Genomic DNA, 17,722 nt, shown 5'->3' with positions numbered 1-17,722 from the left:
AGGAAACTACACAACACAGAGCTGGCTAAGAGGCATGAGGGCACGTTACTGCCCACAGGTGGTCTGCAGGACAACCCTGCTTCCCACAACACAACAGCTTTGTTCATACACTGCAGAGCCCGTTTCTCCTACCTGAGCTTGACAGTGAGAACATGGAAACTGCCTCTCACAGAACTGTCTGTGCATTCTGCAAGGTCAGTCCAACACACTTCCTTGGCTGAAGGAAGTAAGTGCATTGATCCTACAAGGTAGTACTCTATGTGAACCTCCACAACTCCTTCTCTGATTGAAGGTAAACCCCCTTTCTCAGCTAGAAGAGGATGTTCTTCTGCTCACTGAACAAGAAACTATTTAACATTGTTTACTTGGTGTTACTCAAAGCACTATGGCATGCTTTTTTCATTATATCACAGCCAGACCCTACCATTACACAGTTACACCACCATTACACGCAGTGAGCTAAGGGGCATGCCGTAATTCAAGCTTAATTGGTGTTTTGACAGCATACCTGTGAAGTTTAAAAGTCCCCACTAGAACTGAAGTACAAGGGTAGTATCAGGTCAAGAGTTTCTTCTCTGAACACTCATCTCAGGACAACAGACCCCAGATTTCTCAAAGTAATTAAGTTGGGAGCCTATCAAGCACTAGAAGTCCAGCTTTTCAGCTACTTCACTTACTGCTCTGATAACTCATTTCCAGAATCTTAAATAAAATAACCAGAAATCAATTCATGGATCTGAGAGAGAGGAAATGGAAAAATAATTTCAAAAGCCACAATGGCTTGTCCAGCGTCATGTAATGGCAGGGGAATAACAACTAAAAATCCTACAAAGCAATGCCTACCTACCTCTGCTAACAGGTTGTGTCCACTACCAGCACTTTCCTTCTCATTGCCACATTGCCCCAGATTTTGAAAACTAGGGAGAAAACATTGTTTATTATCCTATCTTCACCTTTATGTCTCCTGGCTTAAGTAATATGCTTTTCTCTTTGTGGGAATAATTTTGTGCATTTATATTCCCTGCAGAAGGCAGCAGCTGATTAATGAACCCAAATGTCCCACAAATACTTGCTGTAAACCCCATACAAGCCTCTGCCAGTCTCTGAGGACACCATTAACACAGACACTGAACAAGAAAAAACGAACTGCCACATCAGAGGTCTGACAAAGCCAACTCCTGTAACCACCCCCATATTAATACTCAGACACACTTTTCACAGCACCAGTAAAGGCATTTGACAGGCTCACACTGGGCCTGAACTAAGGGGCTCTGGAAGTCCAGTCAGCCTGCTCCGCTAACTGGAAGGGACAGAGGAAAATATTTAAGGCAAAAAATAAAAATGCCTGGACTAAGAAAGGCTCTTCAAGAGGATGAAAACTGCACTACAAGCCAGGCTTTGATAACACAGCTGACCTGAGTCAAGTCACGGAGAGGATAATTAGCCCTTTTGCAAAAGTCTGTGATGGGAGGGGCAAGCACAGCTGGACCAAAGCACACACTCAAATACTGAGCAGTGATGATGGGGTTATTCCTATATCTGTTGCCACTGTTCAGGGCTCCCAGGTCACAGAAACCATTCCACCCTCCCACAGAAATGGGCATAAAAGCCAGATTAAAATGGGGTGACTCTGGCAGCTGTAAACAGTTGTATATTAACAAGCTATTACTGCTGCAAGCTAAAAATAAAGTGATATAATTTGGAGGAGTAACATGTATCCATGTCACAAAATATGGAGGAGAGTTGTACTTGCTTTAAATTGAGTTCCTTAAATTAGGCGTAAAAAAATTCAGAGTGAATACACCAGCCAATCCATAGGTATTTGTGTAGACCAAACTGGATCCCTCAACTACCCGTTATATGAGATACCACAACAAAAACTTGCATGATTTCAATCTATTGCACTAACATAACACACTCAATAAAAATAGAAAAAATATAAATAAATTGCATTAAAATTTAGCACTCTCAGTTTCTCAATAACAGTTTCTCAAAAATGTGTTTGCTGTCTTAAAATACAAGGTGAATACTGACTCATTAACAAAAATAAAACCCAGATGGAGACATGGTTAAAATAAACTGATCTTTCACATAAAGCAATTTCTATTTGTATTTGAAATACTCTTGTACACAACCACCTAAAATATTAACCACAGTGAGGCTAAATGAATTCAGTCTTGAACAGATTTATCTAAATTTGCTCCTAGATGGACAGCTCTATTATATCCTTTTTAGTGCATATACCTGATTTTGTCTCTATTGCTTTTCAAGGTCTCCTATAAAATAATTTTCAAGTGCTAGCTTTTAAAAAAACTTTTAATGACTACGAATTCAATTGCAATTTACTGCCTAAGTAAGAAATTGAAATCCCCTGGGGAATTCCTAAAATCTGATTTAAGAACAAACCTATTTACAAACTATACCATATTTTCTGAACTATTACCACTTGAATATTCATCAGAAAACAAAATTGTAGCTGTGACAGGTTCATTACCAGGCACGAGTCTCTAAGAACACTCATTTTTCAAGAAACCCCTCAGGCAGCCTAGCATCCTTAACATCTCCTGTGCAACTGTATGGAAAAGCCACCGCAAGAAGGGCTGCAACATTATTTTCACTGTTCCAGTTCAGTGAGAGCTTCTAAGTAGCAAATACCTCTCCTACACACCTCTGGTTTGTGTTTGGAAACCCACAGGGTCCTGCAGCGTGGCAGTTTGACAGCAAAGGCAGGCAGGTGGGTAGAGTGAACACAGGGAGGCCACGCTAAGAGGAAAAGTGATGGAGGCTGTGGTTCCACGGACATTTCTGACAGCCTGCTTAGAGGCTGTCTGGATGATGAAGTCCCTATTCTTTGCTCCCACAGGCAACTGTCATATAATAGCATTCATAAAAAGACCTCTTTTAGATTAATTAGAAAGGGCAAAGAAACCAATTTGGAAGCTGTTCACTAACAATTAATAAAATCACTTTCTGATTTCTAGACCGGTTTCTTCTTATGCCCTTCTGTTCTTGTGCTAACAGTAACCTTTCACTTACATAGCTGCAAACTTGCCAATATTTACTCCCATGCTCTGTTAGTACATGGCAGCAACATCTGCTCCCAGCTTCCAGTCTACTAAGCTGAGCCATACTTGTTTGGTTTCATCTCACACAACTTCACCTCCTTCCCACCCTGGGCTGCCTTGATGTCCCCTCTCCAATTTGTATTCTCTGATGTTTGCAATAGTCCCCATTTTCTCCAAATCATTTGATTTGATTCCTACATGTCATATGAGAAACATTACAGAAATACAGGCAGAAGAGACCTGCTGCCTACCTTGTTTGCCACGGTGTAGCATGGAGCATAAAGCAATTAATTTCAATAATTTCCCATTTTCCAGGCAAAGTTTTCTTTTCATAACTATTTCTACAGCCCTACTAGTGAGGGGTTTACAGTTTCCCAGAACAGCCCTTCCCTCTCTTACTGATCCAATGCATAAACATAGCTTAAACAGGATACTCCTGTTTTGAGCACATACCCCCATAGTCCAGAGGCCAGCACCACTTCTCACCTGGTACTACATCATTTTGCAAATCTGAAAGCTAAAGCCACCCAGTCAGCAAGAGACTCCCTGACTAGAGCACCCCAATAAGCTTCACTCAGATTTACCTCCAGCATCTGGTACCTGCACACTTGAGCAACAGATGAGAATCTCAAGCTACATTTGGGATTTCACCCCAGCTTTATGCCTAAATTATCTTTAGTTTTACAGCACACAAACGATAGAGCTGTCAACAACCTCAGGAAATTCCTCCGGCAGTACAGATATTGATACACTGATGTTCTCAAGTGCCTTTCAGCAGAGGAGGTGTGTTATAAACCCAGCTCACAGACTGCCAGGAAAGGCTGCAGGCCTTTTCCTACAGATTCAAAAACCAAGGAAAAGAAGAACTAGTCCCACCTTTACTACCTGCAGATTTCAAATTAAACCAATGGGGAACCACTGAAAAGCCATTCTGAAAGTGTCAGTCATTAACCATCAAAGCAATAGAAATGAACCCACAGTTTGATCCAAATCTAGCTCATCTGATTGGTCCTCCACAATGTCCCAAAACTATCCAGACTAAATATGAGCAGACAGCAGACAGTACATGTGTATCTATCAGATGGCTTAAAAATCCCATCTGAATGCCAAGAAATGAGTCTGGATGCAAAGAAAGTTCTTATTAACCAGTAATGGTTAACTCAGTAAGAACTACATCCTAATAGGCAGCATACTTTTCCTTCATCACAAGACCTGCTTGAATTCTATGCAGAAAATAAAAATGCTACTCTGTTTCCAGCTGACACACCTGAACAATGGGATGCCATCCAGGGGGACCTGGACAAGCTCAAAGAGTGGCCCATGGGAACATCATGAGGTTTAACAAGGCCAAGTGCTGCTGCTGCACCTGGGCTGGGACAAGCCCTGGTGCCAGCCCAGTTTGGGCATGAACAGCCCCAGAGCAGCCCTGCCCAGAAGGGCTTGGGGGAGCTGTGGCTGAGAGGCTGCACATGCCCCGGCCATGGCACTGCCAGCCCAGAGAGCCAAACGTGTCCTGGGCTGCATCCAGAGCCCCGTGGGCAGCAGGGCAGGGAGGGGATTCTGCCCCTCTGCTCTGCTCTGCTGAGACCCACCTGGAGCACTGCATCCAGAGCTGGGCTCCAGCACAGGAGGGACAGGGACCTGCTGCAGTGAGCCCAGGGGAGGCCACCAAGGTGATCAGAGGGATGAATCATGGCTGAGAGAGTTGGGATTGTGCAGCCCAGAAAAGATAAAGTTTCAGGGTGACCTGATTCTGGCCTTCCAGTACCTGAAGGGAGCCCACAAGGAAGATGGAGAAGGACTATTCACAAGTGATAGAACAAAGAAAAATGGTTTCAAGCTGAAAGAGAGTAGGTTTAGATTAGATATTAGGAAGAAATTCTTTACTGTGAGGATGGTGAGGCACTGGCACAGGTTGTGCAGAGAAGCTGTGGATGCCCCATCCTTGGCAGTGCTCAAGGTCAGGTTGGACAGAGCTTTCATCAACCTGGTCTAGTGGAAGATGTCCCTGGCCATGACAGGTGCATTGGAATTAGATAATCTTTAAGATCCCTTCCATGCTAGCCATCCTATGATTCTGTGATTTGGTTTTACATGCACCATGCAGAACTGGAGCACTGATGTCTTCAGGCATTGTATTATGCAATATCAATAGCTTTTTGACCTTTGAATACCACTTTTACAATGCAGGAGGACAACAAAGCAATCACCTCACTTCAGTCTGGATGCATGGTACTGGAAGACTTCAGTTACACAACCCGTATGCGACTCCAAAAATTGGCTCAGAAGCATGCAAGGCAACCCTGCCCTACATCTAAACAAGTTGTATAACGACACAGCTTGGAAAACAAGAGAGAACTGATAGAAAAGCAGTAAAAGAAAAAAATGTAAACTCCTAGCTCCTTTTTTCTGACTTTCTGGCTTTTCTTATGAAGTTATGTTATTATTCAATGCATGTGCTAACATTGCACGAATAGTTATTGCTTCGTTTATGATGCTCTCAGCCAGTGCTGGTTAGCTCATCTTTTCAACTCTTGTGCTTTGTAAGCTGAAGCCCACTGCTATCTCTCTGGTGCAGCATTTCTTGTACAGATTGCTTCAGTAATACACAGAACTGGGAAATATCCCCTCCTCCCACACAGATCCTTAAAAATAAGAGTGTGAAGTCTGGCTCTCCCAACAGCCAATGCTATTTTTAAGGACTGCGTATGTGGCAGGTAGGAGTCCCCCCACCCACCTCTCCCATTGCACCCCTATTTTGAGCAGAAGCAACTGGCTTACTCCAGTGTCAGATGAAACTCTCACAATTTTTCCTGATAAGCACAGGCATGAGTGTCATGTCGAGGTGATGAGGACACCACAGGTTTCTGTGCCCCCTTCCAAATCAGACATACCTCTATCACCAGAGCACACTGCTGTAATTCTGTTCACCATTATATCCCCAATAAAACGTGCAAAGGGGGGAGTTTTGCATAAGGTGGCAATGATTGTCTCAGCTCCATTTCTAGTGCTCTTCTATGGCTTTAGAGGACTCAGTCCACTCTTCCTAGAGATCTGGGTTTCATTTTTACTGAAAGATTCACTACTGCAGCAGGTCCTGAGAAAAGATAATCACTTGGTCAAGAAGGTTTTTGGAAGAGTCTTGGTACAAATGTGAATGCTGATGCTGGGCAGCATCAGACAAGAGAAAAGAGCCTACTGTAGTTAACCTCAGTTCAGAGGGATGAGCTACGTGCACAAAGATGGTTCCTTCAGCCTGCCACACTCAGGTCATTTCTGGACATAATCACCACAGGAACTGCTGTGACCTGATAGCCTATGAGAAAAGTTGCCAGAGAAAGAAAGGCAGAAATCATGGATACAGAGTCTTACCAAGAATCTAGGAGTTGTACAAGACAAAGGTCATCTATTCACATTGCCACCACACTGCTGCCACCCACATCTTGATCTCTGATCAGCAGAGATACACTTACATGGAGAGGAATAAAAGTGACTAAGATACCCTATCCATCAGAAAACACCAACTTTTCACAATCAAAACTTGCTTTACAGGACCATAACAAATTTGAATGAGAATATTTCTCTGGTCTAAGATGTCCAAACAGAGCGGAGAGAAGAGTTGTTCCCTGAAGCAGAGTTACATCTTAGCAGTCAATGCACTTTTCTAAACCATGGCAAACACAAGTTAAAATTTCAGCGTCACTCAGTATTTAGATGAGGAACAAGAGTCCTATTCCTCCCTTATTCTAGACATACCTTCCTTAAGAAAATAAATAGATATCATGACAGTTCATTTGCAACCAGGATTGTCATTATGACCTTAGAGAAGCACAGAGTTCAGCCAACTGGATTACCTGAACATAATGTGCAGTACTGCCACAAAGAAAGAGATGCACCTGATTGTGGAACACACCCTGTTTGTAAAATATATCCCTGATGTTGCACAAACACCTTCTCTTTCTTTTTAAGGAAATAAATGGAATAAACTTTGGAAGAAAAGCAAACTAATCTTGGATTCCCATTTAAAGGCTTCAAAACAATTCTGACTGCCAGATATGTACAGTTTACAATACAAGTCTAGAGAAGCAAAGACCCCAGAATTTGTCTGGGGTTTTTTCTAACCAGCAACAAGAAGATATTGAGAAAACTGAAGGGGACCGATGCCCAGTGTGCCATGGGATACAGATCATCAACACCAAAACTGTTTTCCACAGAGATGAGTGTCAATATATTGATATGTTAGGAGAAGCCCGAAGAAAGAGCAACTGAGCAGGCTCTGAGCTGCTGTGGTCATCATGGAAAACACTGCACATTGCTTCACAAGAGATCATTTATCTTAACTACTCTAAAAGGGGAAAAGCTGCTGATCTTTTCCACTAGAGATAAGGTTATCAAACAGCTGCTCAAAAATCACAACAGCAGCTAATGAAGGCACAACACTATTTTCTGGTGTGTACATACAAATAAGTATTGCTTTGCTCTAACATTCATTGTAACATTCACTGTAAATTAAAAAAAAATTATATTATTCCCTATAGATTCTTAGGGAATCTCAGAAAGGATAAAATAAAAACGGGTTTTATCCCAAACAGATGTGAATATGCAGGTATTTTATTTCAGACATTTGGAGAAGAAAGAAGCTTTCCCTCATCTGAGCACAGCCTGTCAGCTGAACTGTTCCTGACAGAGAGGCAACAACAGACATAAACTGTTCAAATACCAGGGAATCGCCCCACACTAAAAGCTGCCTCGGGGGAAAGGCACAAAGGGCTTTGGAGAGTCTCACAAGACTTGCCAGCCTGCAAACTCAGATGCAACAGAGAGAACCAATATTATGCCATGAGGAGACAGTCCCCAGTACTTTTATATTTGAATGCTTTCTAAGCAACTATTGTTGTGCAATCCCTAAGAGATGTAAAAGCTGCATTTCCAGAAAGGATTTGACTACTATAGCCACCTAACACCACACAGTCTGCAGTACTGCTGGCAGCAACCCTTGGATCATGCCTGACCAACAGGACCTCCACCTGAGGGTAGGAACAGCAAATTCGTGACCACAAGAATGTTCTGCAGATCCCCACCAACACTGATCCCTAGAACACTTGATCAGGAATGCTGGTATTTTGGTGGAGGTTAAGATGACCTCCATAGATCATTAGATAGAAAAGAAGGAAGATATTTAACTAGAGATGTACTTTTCTGCATGAAGAGAAGTTTCTAGTAACTCTCTGTTAGAGTCACAGTGCTTTAGTTTGCTTCTTTGCCACTGTGTGGGAGGCTTTGAAAATGCAGAGCTTACTCATCTTCACGGGACTGATAAAGAGACACCTAGGCAACAAAGCTTAAGGGAAATAAAATGCCAAAAGTAAATTATTGCGTGGACTGCAAAATCCATGAGAGGTAGAAAGGGACAGCTTCCAGTCTTTTGCTGAGTGGCTTAAAACAGTTTGTTCTCCACAAGTGCACAGTACCTGGACTGACAGATCAGAGTGCCTGGGTTCACATGTAGAGGTTGATTTCCCACAGGGACAGGCAGCTAACTTACAATCAAAGTTGCAACCAAAACTGGCACCAGACCCTGCTTGTCTCTTCACCATGACTTTAAGTCCAGCAAGGACTCCTTAGGGCATCCCACTGTTGCTTATGAAGGGAATAGTGGTGCTTTGCACGAAGAGCTTGCTTTCTCAAAATCAAAATAGGGCTTTACACTACAAAATCACCAACACATCACCCTCAAAACTGGACCCTCACAGTGTTTAAATATTTGCAGGTGCTTGATCAGAGGTGAAGCTATGGAGCATGACAAAATCAGACTAAGGATATGACTGGGTACCTGCAACAGTAAAGGAAAACCCCCTTTATTCCTTACTACTGCAAGTCATCTTCGTATTCCAGAAAACTGCTGTCATGAACTACATCTGCCATGTCAGTTTGTGACCTGATTATGTATCAGTCAAGAAGAACAGACTATTGGCATTTAACAGGGAAAGACAAAAGTTAAATCAAAATAATTGGTATAAAATGGCATTATTTTTAAAAGGCAGAAACATTGCTCCTGTTACTTTGGTTTTGAAACAAAAACAGGTCATTTATGTATCTAATATGCTGACATAAGAGAGAGGAAAATTATACATAAGATTTTTCGCCCCCTCAACAAATTCAATGTAAGTGGAGAAAATCCCAGATCCCATACCCTCTTCTAATATTTAAATATACTTAAGAGTTGGTGAGAGAGGTAATTTGATGATTTAACTGATTTTTTGCTCTTCTTTGGTCTGCCAGTTCTTCTGTTACACAGAAGTCAGATTCTAATTTGTATAATTTTAGAAGTCACATAGCTGTGTCCCTAGCTGGAGGCTATTTCAGTCACTGAGGGCTGCAAGTTGAAGATGCAATAGCTATGTGTCTGTTCTTCTACTGGAAAAGAGGCTCCCACTGAGGGACTGCAGCAGATGAACTATCAATTAATCCCTCTTTGTAGTCTAAGTTCTAAGTGTGAAGGTGAGGATTACTGAGTCATTCCTTGCAGGGCTGAAAACCCTAGTTGATTCTAGCATAATTAAGTTTCCTCTTCACAGAGAAAGAGAAAAGCAAAACAGCAGAAGTGAAGAACAAAACATAAGTGCACTCTACAAAAAAGCTTTTTCAACATGCACACTTACAAATTCCTGTGCCATTTTGTAACTGTCAAGTCTTAATTAAAATACTACATTTCTCTGACTCATGGTCAGAATGTAGGATGCATGTACATTATTCACATGAATATTAATCTTTTCCCAGGTAGGAGGCTGAATTGCTCAGGGGATTTATAATCACATCATGTATGGAAACCTCTTGGGGGGTCTTTTTCTTTTTTGGACTTTTTCTTTATTCTTTCAAATTTCAGTTAGATCATTAAAATTAAAGGTTGCAAGAATCATTTTATTAATCTATGTATTAGGAGTCCAGCCCCTCAGATCTGTGAGGTGGAGCTCTATGTGTGTTCATGAAATGAACACACATAGAGCACACGGAGAAAGAGGAACACAGAAATGTGCTGAGGACATCCCTTCCAACACCAAGGACATAACCACCTGCTCTGAAGTGCTGAAACAAACAAGTATAGTCCTCCTGAAAGCTCTTAGGAATTGAAGATAGAAAGATGTTAATACAGTTACCAGAGAAATGAGACATGATCTTTTCTAGCTACCAAGAGAATCACCTGCTTAGACTATCACCACAGGGACATGAAAAATCCTGATCCTCATCAGAAAGTCGTTGTATCACTGACTTTCAAACAAAATCTGTGGACAAACTGATGACTCAACTTGTGCAGAAAGCAACTAGCAGAGATGCTCTTCTAGATTTGAGCATAAGTGCAGAGACAAATGAGGATGCAAATGCATCTGAGCAAACTGTGAGAGTCATCCTGATACCTTAGAAGGAAAGGAGTTAGACAAGCTAGAAAACACTATGTGATTCAAGAACACAAACTAATAAAAACTCAGAAAGTCAGTGTCTACAGCTCCAGAGAAAGAGGCTTAAAGGACCAGGGAGTTTAGGAAGCTGTTAACAGCTAATGAAACAGCATCACTGGACAAAAATCACAACTTGCCCCAGCGAAGAAACCTCCTGCCTTCCAGGAGGGCTTGAACTCTCTTCCTGAGGAAGTTTTTAAGGACAAAAGTGATTGCACAGGAAAGGAATCAAAAGGCTGAAGCACAAAATTAAACATCTAGCAATGAACATACAATAAGACAAATAAAGGATGGATACCATTCATAGGAAGACGAATCATCAGGTGTTATTAAGAAGGCTGGAAATTTGATGCCTTAATTGCTTCAGGTCTTTGGTGAAAGGGACAAGCACATCAGGCAGCTGACAGAACTGGATTGTTGCGGGAGGTTTTTAAAGAAAAAAGGTTTAGAAAGTTATTAAAAAGAGGCTGCAGTAAATAAAAAAAAAGAAAGAAATAACCACCTTATCTGTTAAGTCAGATGGCACTAAGAATTTGAGAAACAGGCAACACAAAGATTTGAAAAAGACAAAGCAGGTATTTATGCTTAAAAAACAGTAAGAGAAAGCCTTGTATAATTATAAAAGCACTAACTTCACACACACACACTTCAGTTCCCTGGGGATTGAAGACTGGAACAAATAATCAAATTATTTGCAGATCTTCTAGAGCATGAAAAGGAGAGAAATAACTGTGAGCATGGTTTCATCAAGAGTAGAACTGTGTCAAATGCATTTAACTTCCTTCTATGACAAGCTAAATTATTCTAAAGGGTAGAGAAAGAATAATAGAACCTTTATACCTTGTGATCTGGATGAAGCTGTTAAAATAGATGCAAACATACTAGTAAAAAATTGATAATCATGGTAGCCAAATTCAAAGAATGTACCAAGCAAGATCCCTCAGGCAACTCTGGTAGCACACAGGCAATCAGCTTTGGTTTTGTCACAGACAACTTGAATGATTTGTTCACATAAATGGTAAGGAAGACACAGACAACAAAGTGCTTACAAAACGAAAAAAAAACAAAGCCAAAAAAACCAAATTCTGTAAGGACAAGTGCAAAGCCATATTCAGCTGTAATCCAACACAAAGATAGGCTGTGCAACAACAGACAAAACCCTTTTTCAGAAGGAACCTCAGCTCTGGAAAGTGTAAAAGGCTAACCATACATCATTGATAGTCTGTGATAAAAAAGCACCATCACAGCAGGACAGCCAGTATATTTTGGAGAATCAGGACCACAGACAGGAGAACAAAGTCTTGGTTGCTCTATAGTGCACATGAGCAGGCTCTCAGCTGGATTTCTTAATTCAGCTTTGGACACTGCACTTCAGGGAAAACAAAGAAATGAGTAGGAGAATTTTAAAAAGGCCAGGCTGATGGAAAAGTGCCTAAAAATCCTGTCAAGAAAAGACTAAAAGAAAAAGGGTCATCTAGTTAACAGAAGAAGAGGAAGTGGGGCTTTGTCATGTTTTTGCAGTAGCCCTTTAAAATTCCAGTATTTATTGTCCTAATCACGCGGCATGGATTTATATAGAACAAGAGAGAACTAGAGAAGAGGTAAGGAAAAGTCTTTGAGAAAAGGCAGCTAAGCCCCACAGCAGGCTCCTGCAAAGTTCCAACTCCTACATTTTTTGGTTTAAGGGAAAATTTGATCAATAGTTGTCAGCAGTGCTCAAGGCAAAGCAAATAATGACATTTTGCTATCAAAACTAAACAGTAACAATCATCTCGAAGCATGTCATCCTTCCAATTCAGCAGAATGACAAAACAATGCTGAACCATCTAATGGCCCTTCTACCCTCTCAGAAAAACAGAATGTTCTTCATTTTCCATGTTATACTGAGAGTTTTGATCCAAATCCTCTCTACTCAGAAGTGAAGCCACAGTTAGATGAAAAAGCATTTACAATCCAGACAGGACAAGAGAAAATCTATTTTGCCTCCCAAGATGCAAAGCCACAACAATCAGTTCTTGAATATTTGCAAAAATCCACAAGAAAAAGTCCTGATTGTGACAGAAACTGTAAAATCTCTTATAAAAACAAAACAAGTCATCTCTAGAAGAAAGTAGTATTTCTAAGTGAAATATATTAACTCTGCACTTGGGCAAGCAGGCAAAATTGAGGGAACATGAACACCATATGTTATCTTTCTGTGGGCATACAGATGGATACAACCATAAGAATTTTTTTAAAAATCCAACTTCTTTGGTTCTTAAATACTGTTTTCTAAAACAAGAGTGTTTATACTGTTATAGAAAATGTCACAACCTTTTCCTTTTGACTTCCCAAATCAAGACTATTTATTTTTAAATCTTACTTTCATGAGATGGAAATACCAAGACTTACTATACACCCACTTTCAATAAGTATATATAAAAATATTTGATGCAAAGTTTCCCAAGGAACATTTTCACACGACAAATAATACAGATAACTCCTACTAAACTAACAAGCTATCCTCAAGTTGCCTTGGGAAAAAGTCTTCATTTCAAACAATTTAGAATAAACCATTTAAGTCCTAGACACCATTTTTATTATTTACAAATTCAGAGCTAATTTCTCAGCTTCTGCATCTTTTCTGATATTCACTTCCAGTTCCATACAATGATGTTATAAACGTCTGGTAGAATCAGAGAGCTCTAAAACCACGACAACATGCTGCAGTCCAACACAATGCATTTGACAAATTTTTTGTCTCCAAAACACCAAAACTCTAAGAGGTGCCTTACAGTGAAGAAAAAGTGAAACCTTGAGCCACAGCAGCTCAGAAAACGAGCAAAGCAATTCTCCATCCTACCTGTTGAAGCTGCAGTCGGACTTTGCTAATGGCTCTAATCCAATGGGCTCTCGCTGGAGGAAACGGTGGTGGCTCGATGTCACCCTGGTAGCTTGAAAGCAAGAAAGAGGAAATCACTACATGAAACATACTTACCCGTAGCATTAAAGATTCAACCATATAGTGTAATTACAGCTTCAGCTCTGAAGGAACGACAGGCTCCAGTCAGCACAGCTGTGCATGTGCTCTGGGAAGTGAGCAGCTAAAGGTTTCCTTAAACTCAGGAACCACCTTGGAAACCGATGAGCTGAAAGATATGAGCTGTACACAATCCACACCCAGGAGGAAGATGATGTTTGTGCAAACATGAGGAAAAAAACCCAAAAAAACAGTCTATGAACCAGATCAAGCCAATGCAACACAATGGGATCATAATTACAGACATAATGAGGCAGACAGAAGATTTTATAATCCGATGTCTCCTGCAGTTCTCTTCTAGCCACTGCCCCTTCCTACTCCTTCTGCTACAAATGTACAGCCCCTCTTTATTGGAAACACTGGCCACAGAGCTCAGCCCTGAGCTTCCTCTGTGCATTGAACCTCTGTCACTCCACTCTTACCTACAGCTTTTCAAGAGAACAGGCAGATCTGTCACCAACACTCCACCTCAGTGCCCCACAGCACATCTTGCAGTCCCTAAGCTTATCATACCTTAGGCCTTTGGTTTCATTCCCACTTTTGTATGTTGCTGAGGTGTAAATCACAAAAACAAACACCTTCTCCTGCCTGCAAAGCATCTACCCCACAGCGCTGACTGTATAAAACAACCCCACAGATGAGACCAAAACACATCCATGCTACAGGTCTAGCTCAGGGGCAGCTCTAAGGATCAACACTCAGAGCACAGTTCCATGCCTGTTCCATGGAGACAGGAGAGCACTGTCAGAGGGTGGAGAGAAAGGGAGCCAGTGAGGCAGGAGCATCCAAGTTAGATGCCAAAATTAGCCTGAAGTAGACTATGTGAATAACCTTTCCTGTGAACAAATATAGGCCAGCCATTCTGGGACAAGACTCCTGCTGCTCTGTAAGGAAAAGAGGAAAGTGAATCAGAGTTTAAAAACAGTTTAACACTTCTCTCTTCTTGTTTTCCTCTCTTCATCTTTAGTGTAAGGCTTGCCTACACATGAACTCCTGTAGTTAATTCTATCATCCAAGCACAGTGACACCAGCTGTACCCTCCAAAGGGTATAGACAGGCAGACATCTTCCCATGGATCTAATTGAACCATATTTAAAAAAAAACCCTCATACTTATGAAAGTAAAACCACATCCAGTGGCTGCAATGACTTGATTACCTCAAGGAAAAATGTCACTCCCAAATTTAAATTGTGAAATTTGAAATTTCTGTAAAACTTGTGCAAAAACCCAGTACTCTACTTACCCAAACTTAGATTAAATACTTTTGAAGCCTGTTTTCAATACTGTTGACAGCCTGGAAAGCCAAAGTACAGGGACAAGAAAGGCTCCCACAGTGAGTCAGAGCAACATGTCTATTCATGCTCTACAACCCACAACTACATAAACACTAACTCTAATGGTGGTAGCCTACAAGAATGGAACTAGTGAAGCTCTAACCATGAAAACACGTAATTCTTGGTTGTACAAGTACAAACCTGATCCCACATGAGCAATGGAAGCAGCTATTTTGGGGCCAGAGTACGCTCATCAAATCAGAAACAGAAAATCCACCAAATGAGCTCCAAGCTGGTGTTCCTCTTCACACACACACACAAAAACCACAGTTTTAGCAAGTGTTCCTCTTTGCACACAAGGCAAACACAGCTTCAGCTTAGCCAATGTCCCATAACTAAATGGTCCTCTACAACAGATGTTGCACAGATCAGCAACATCAACGCAGTTGTCATAAAAGGCTGCAAGAACAACGTACTGGCAGCCTTTAATAATTTGCCCTGGGTAACAGCAGATAGAAGAATCCTCTTTGAACTAGATGAAAATAACTTGTTGACAGCTTCACCTACCTCCTTTGGACTCCTGCATCAACATCCTTGGGCTTCTCAACTTCTGGAGGTAACTTAGCTGCAGAATGGTCTGCAGGTTTTTCCTCAGTTTTGCAGAACTTCTCCTCCTCTCCTTTGCCGTGAGACTCCTCTTGCTCCTTGAGCCACGCGTGACCATCCTTCTGGTAGCTGCTCGAGCTGTGGTAAGAGTGATTTGACTGCCTTTCCTGGTGATCATCCTCCTGCTCAGAGCCGTGGGCACTTTCATGGGAATGTTCCAGCTCACTGAGGTGAGAGCTTTCCTGGCTGACATTGCAAGAGGAGCCGTATCTACTACTGCCAGCAGGACTATGAGAGAGTAAAAAAGTCCATCAGAAAAAACAATGGCTTGGAAAAACACAAAATAACCTGTGCATGTAAAAAACTGAGCCATATATGAAATATTACTGAAAAGGCATGCTATGAAGTCATACTTAACTATTATATTCTTATGATTATTATGTAAACATAGATTTGTGAACCTCTAAAGTTTGGTAGGCAGTAGAAATACTCAATACACAATCCACCAGTATATAGACCATATATACTTCTTTTGTAGATATATATATGTACATGTGTGTGTGTGTATATATATATATACACACACATACATACATACATATATATATATATATGTATGTATGTATACACTCACATATCCTCTATACATTGGTCTTTGTTGCACCAACTACTGCTTCACCTTACACCAACTACAAACTGCAGTGAAGATATTCTAATAACCAGACAGGAAAGGAATAATAATGGAAACAGCAATTCAGAGTGAAAGTGTTTCTGTCTTCTGCAGATTTGCTGCAGTTGGGGTCTTTATCACATCTATTTAAGTTGACAGTTGTTAAAAAATAAAGTTAACTTTACTTTTATGTATTAAAAGTTTATGATAAAATATGTTGCAGTCAAGATTAAGACTATCAAAACCTTCAACTTAAAACCTTTTACGAAAGTGGAAAAATTTTTCAAAGAAAAGCCATACACAGGGGTGTGACCTCTGTGGTTCAAGACACCACTCTCAGGGCTGAATTCCTAGAATCGTCAAACAAAATACAGCAGATGGAGATTTCTCATGCAGTCAGGAAAACTATGGCCAAGAATTAAGCAACACTCATATTTTTCTCTTGCAGTCTTGAAGAATTTGGAGCCAGGAAGTTCTGTGAGTGCAGAGCTGCAGATGTATGAGCAGAGGAATAAGTTTCACTTACATTATACAGAATTGTATATACATACTTAAATTTAAGTTTAGAAGGCCTCTATTTTGATTTTTAAGGGCAATTGTAGCTTAGCACATGCACAGGACTCAATGCACTCATAAAATACTGATACCTTCCTCTAGAGACTTTCATAACTGCATGAAATAAATTTTGTACTGATTTTAGGAAGACCAAGCATTAGAATAACTTCACTGATATTTCTGAAAGTGTTTTAATATATTCAGTAATACAAAGTGAACCTAAGTAGTTCCATAATGTATCATCAGTAAGTTGTATTTCTCTCTAAAATTTAAAACCTTTACCTTGCGTTTTGAGAACAAAACGTTCCTCCCTACCAATACATTCTACCTGTTACTTTTTTCTTATCAAATACAATATTATTATCACTAAACAAGAAAGCAAAGTGAATGGTATGCAGCAGAATTAACACACAAAGACTATAACTTCTCAAAGGCTAATGAAATTAGCACTAAGAACATCTCATTCAGTGGGACAAGTTATAAGAACATGGGAAATTCAATTACACTTACAGAAAAGGAGTGGAAAAAGGTGAGAAATGGTCTAAAGGCTTGTATGTAACTAGTGACTGCAGTTTACCATATTGTCCACGACAACCATCAGAGATATCACAAACACTACAACAGGTAGGGGAGTGGGACTGAGCTACAAACATCAGACACCAAGGCCACTCTCTACTGCTGTAGCACTGCATTATAAATGGTCAAATCCCATTTATTATGCCTCATTTGTAACTAGCCTTTTCTCATTCAGCTGTTCCACGCTATGCAGATCTGCAGCCAGTGTGTCAGGATGCAGCGCTGCTCCATCAGGACCAGAATCAAGCCCAGCTTCTCTCTCCTCAGGCTTGTCTGGCACACGCTCCTCTACCTGATCTTCTTTCTGCAGTTCACCTGAAATCACATTCTGTTGATCTTCTGACTCTTTGTCAAGCTTCTCTCCCAGCTCTTTGCTGGATGTATCATCAACAGTGCTTGCACCAGATGGCTCCTCAGAATGTTCATTGTCTACAGCGTCAGGCTGCTTTGAAGACAACCTCACTTCTATATTTGCGTCAGTCACTTGATCCAAGACTGCA

General features: G+C 40.8%; 1 protein-coding gene across 4 annotated transcripts in view; it reads right to left on the bottom strand.

Moving 5' to 3' along the window:
* The window catches only part of UNC13B (unc-13 homolog B), a 207,347-nt gene that overhangs the window by 113,206 nt on the left and 76,419 nt on the right, over positions 1-17,722 (bottom strand). For all 4 annotated transcript variants that reach the window (XM_064405327.1, XM_064405329.1, XM_064405328.1 and 1 more), the window contains 2 exons: positions 15,383-15,709; positions 13,365-13,455 (listed from right to left, as the gene is read on the bottom strand). In XM_064405327.1, the coding sequence (XP_064261397.1) occupies positions 13,365-13,455; positions 15,383-15,709 (418 nt within the window). The remainder of the gene's footprint in view (positions 1-13,364; positions 13,456-15,382; positions 15,710-17,722) is intronic.

Source organism: Passer domesticus, chromosome Z (assembly GCF_036417665.1).
Source record: "Passer domesticus isolate bPasDom1 chromosome Z, bPasDom1.hap1, whole genome shotgun sequence".
Classification (NCBI taxonomy): domain Eukaryota; kingdom Metazoa; phylum Chordata; class Aves; order Passeriformes; family Passeridae; genus Passer; species Passer domesticus.
Note: the sequence above shows the minus strand (reverse complement) of the source record. Positions and strands in the feature narration are given on the sequence as shown.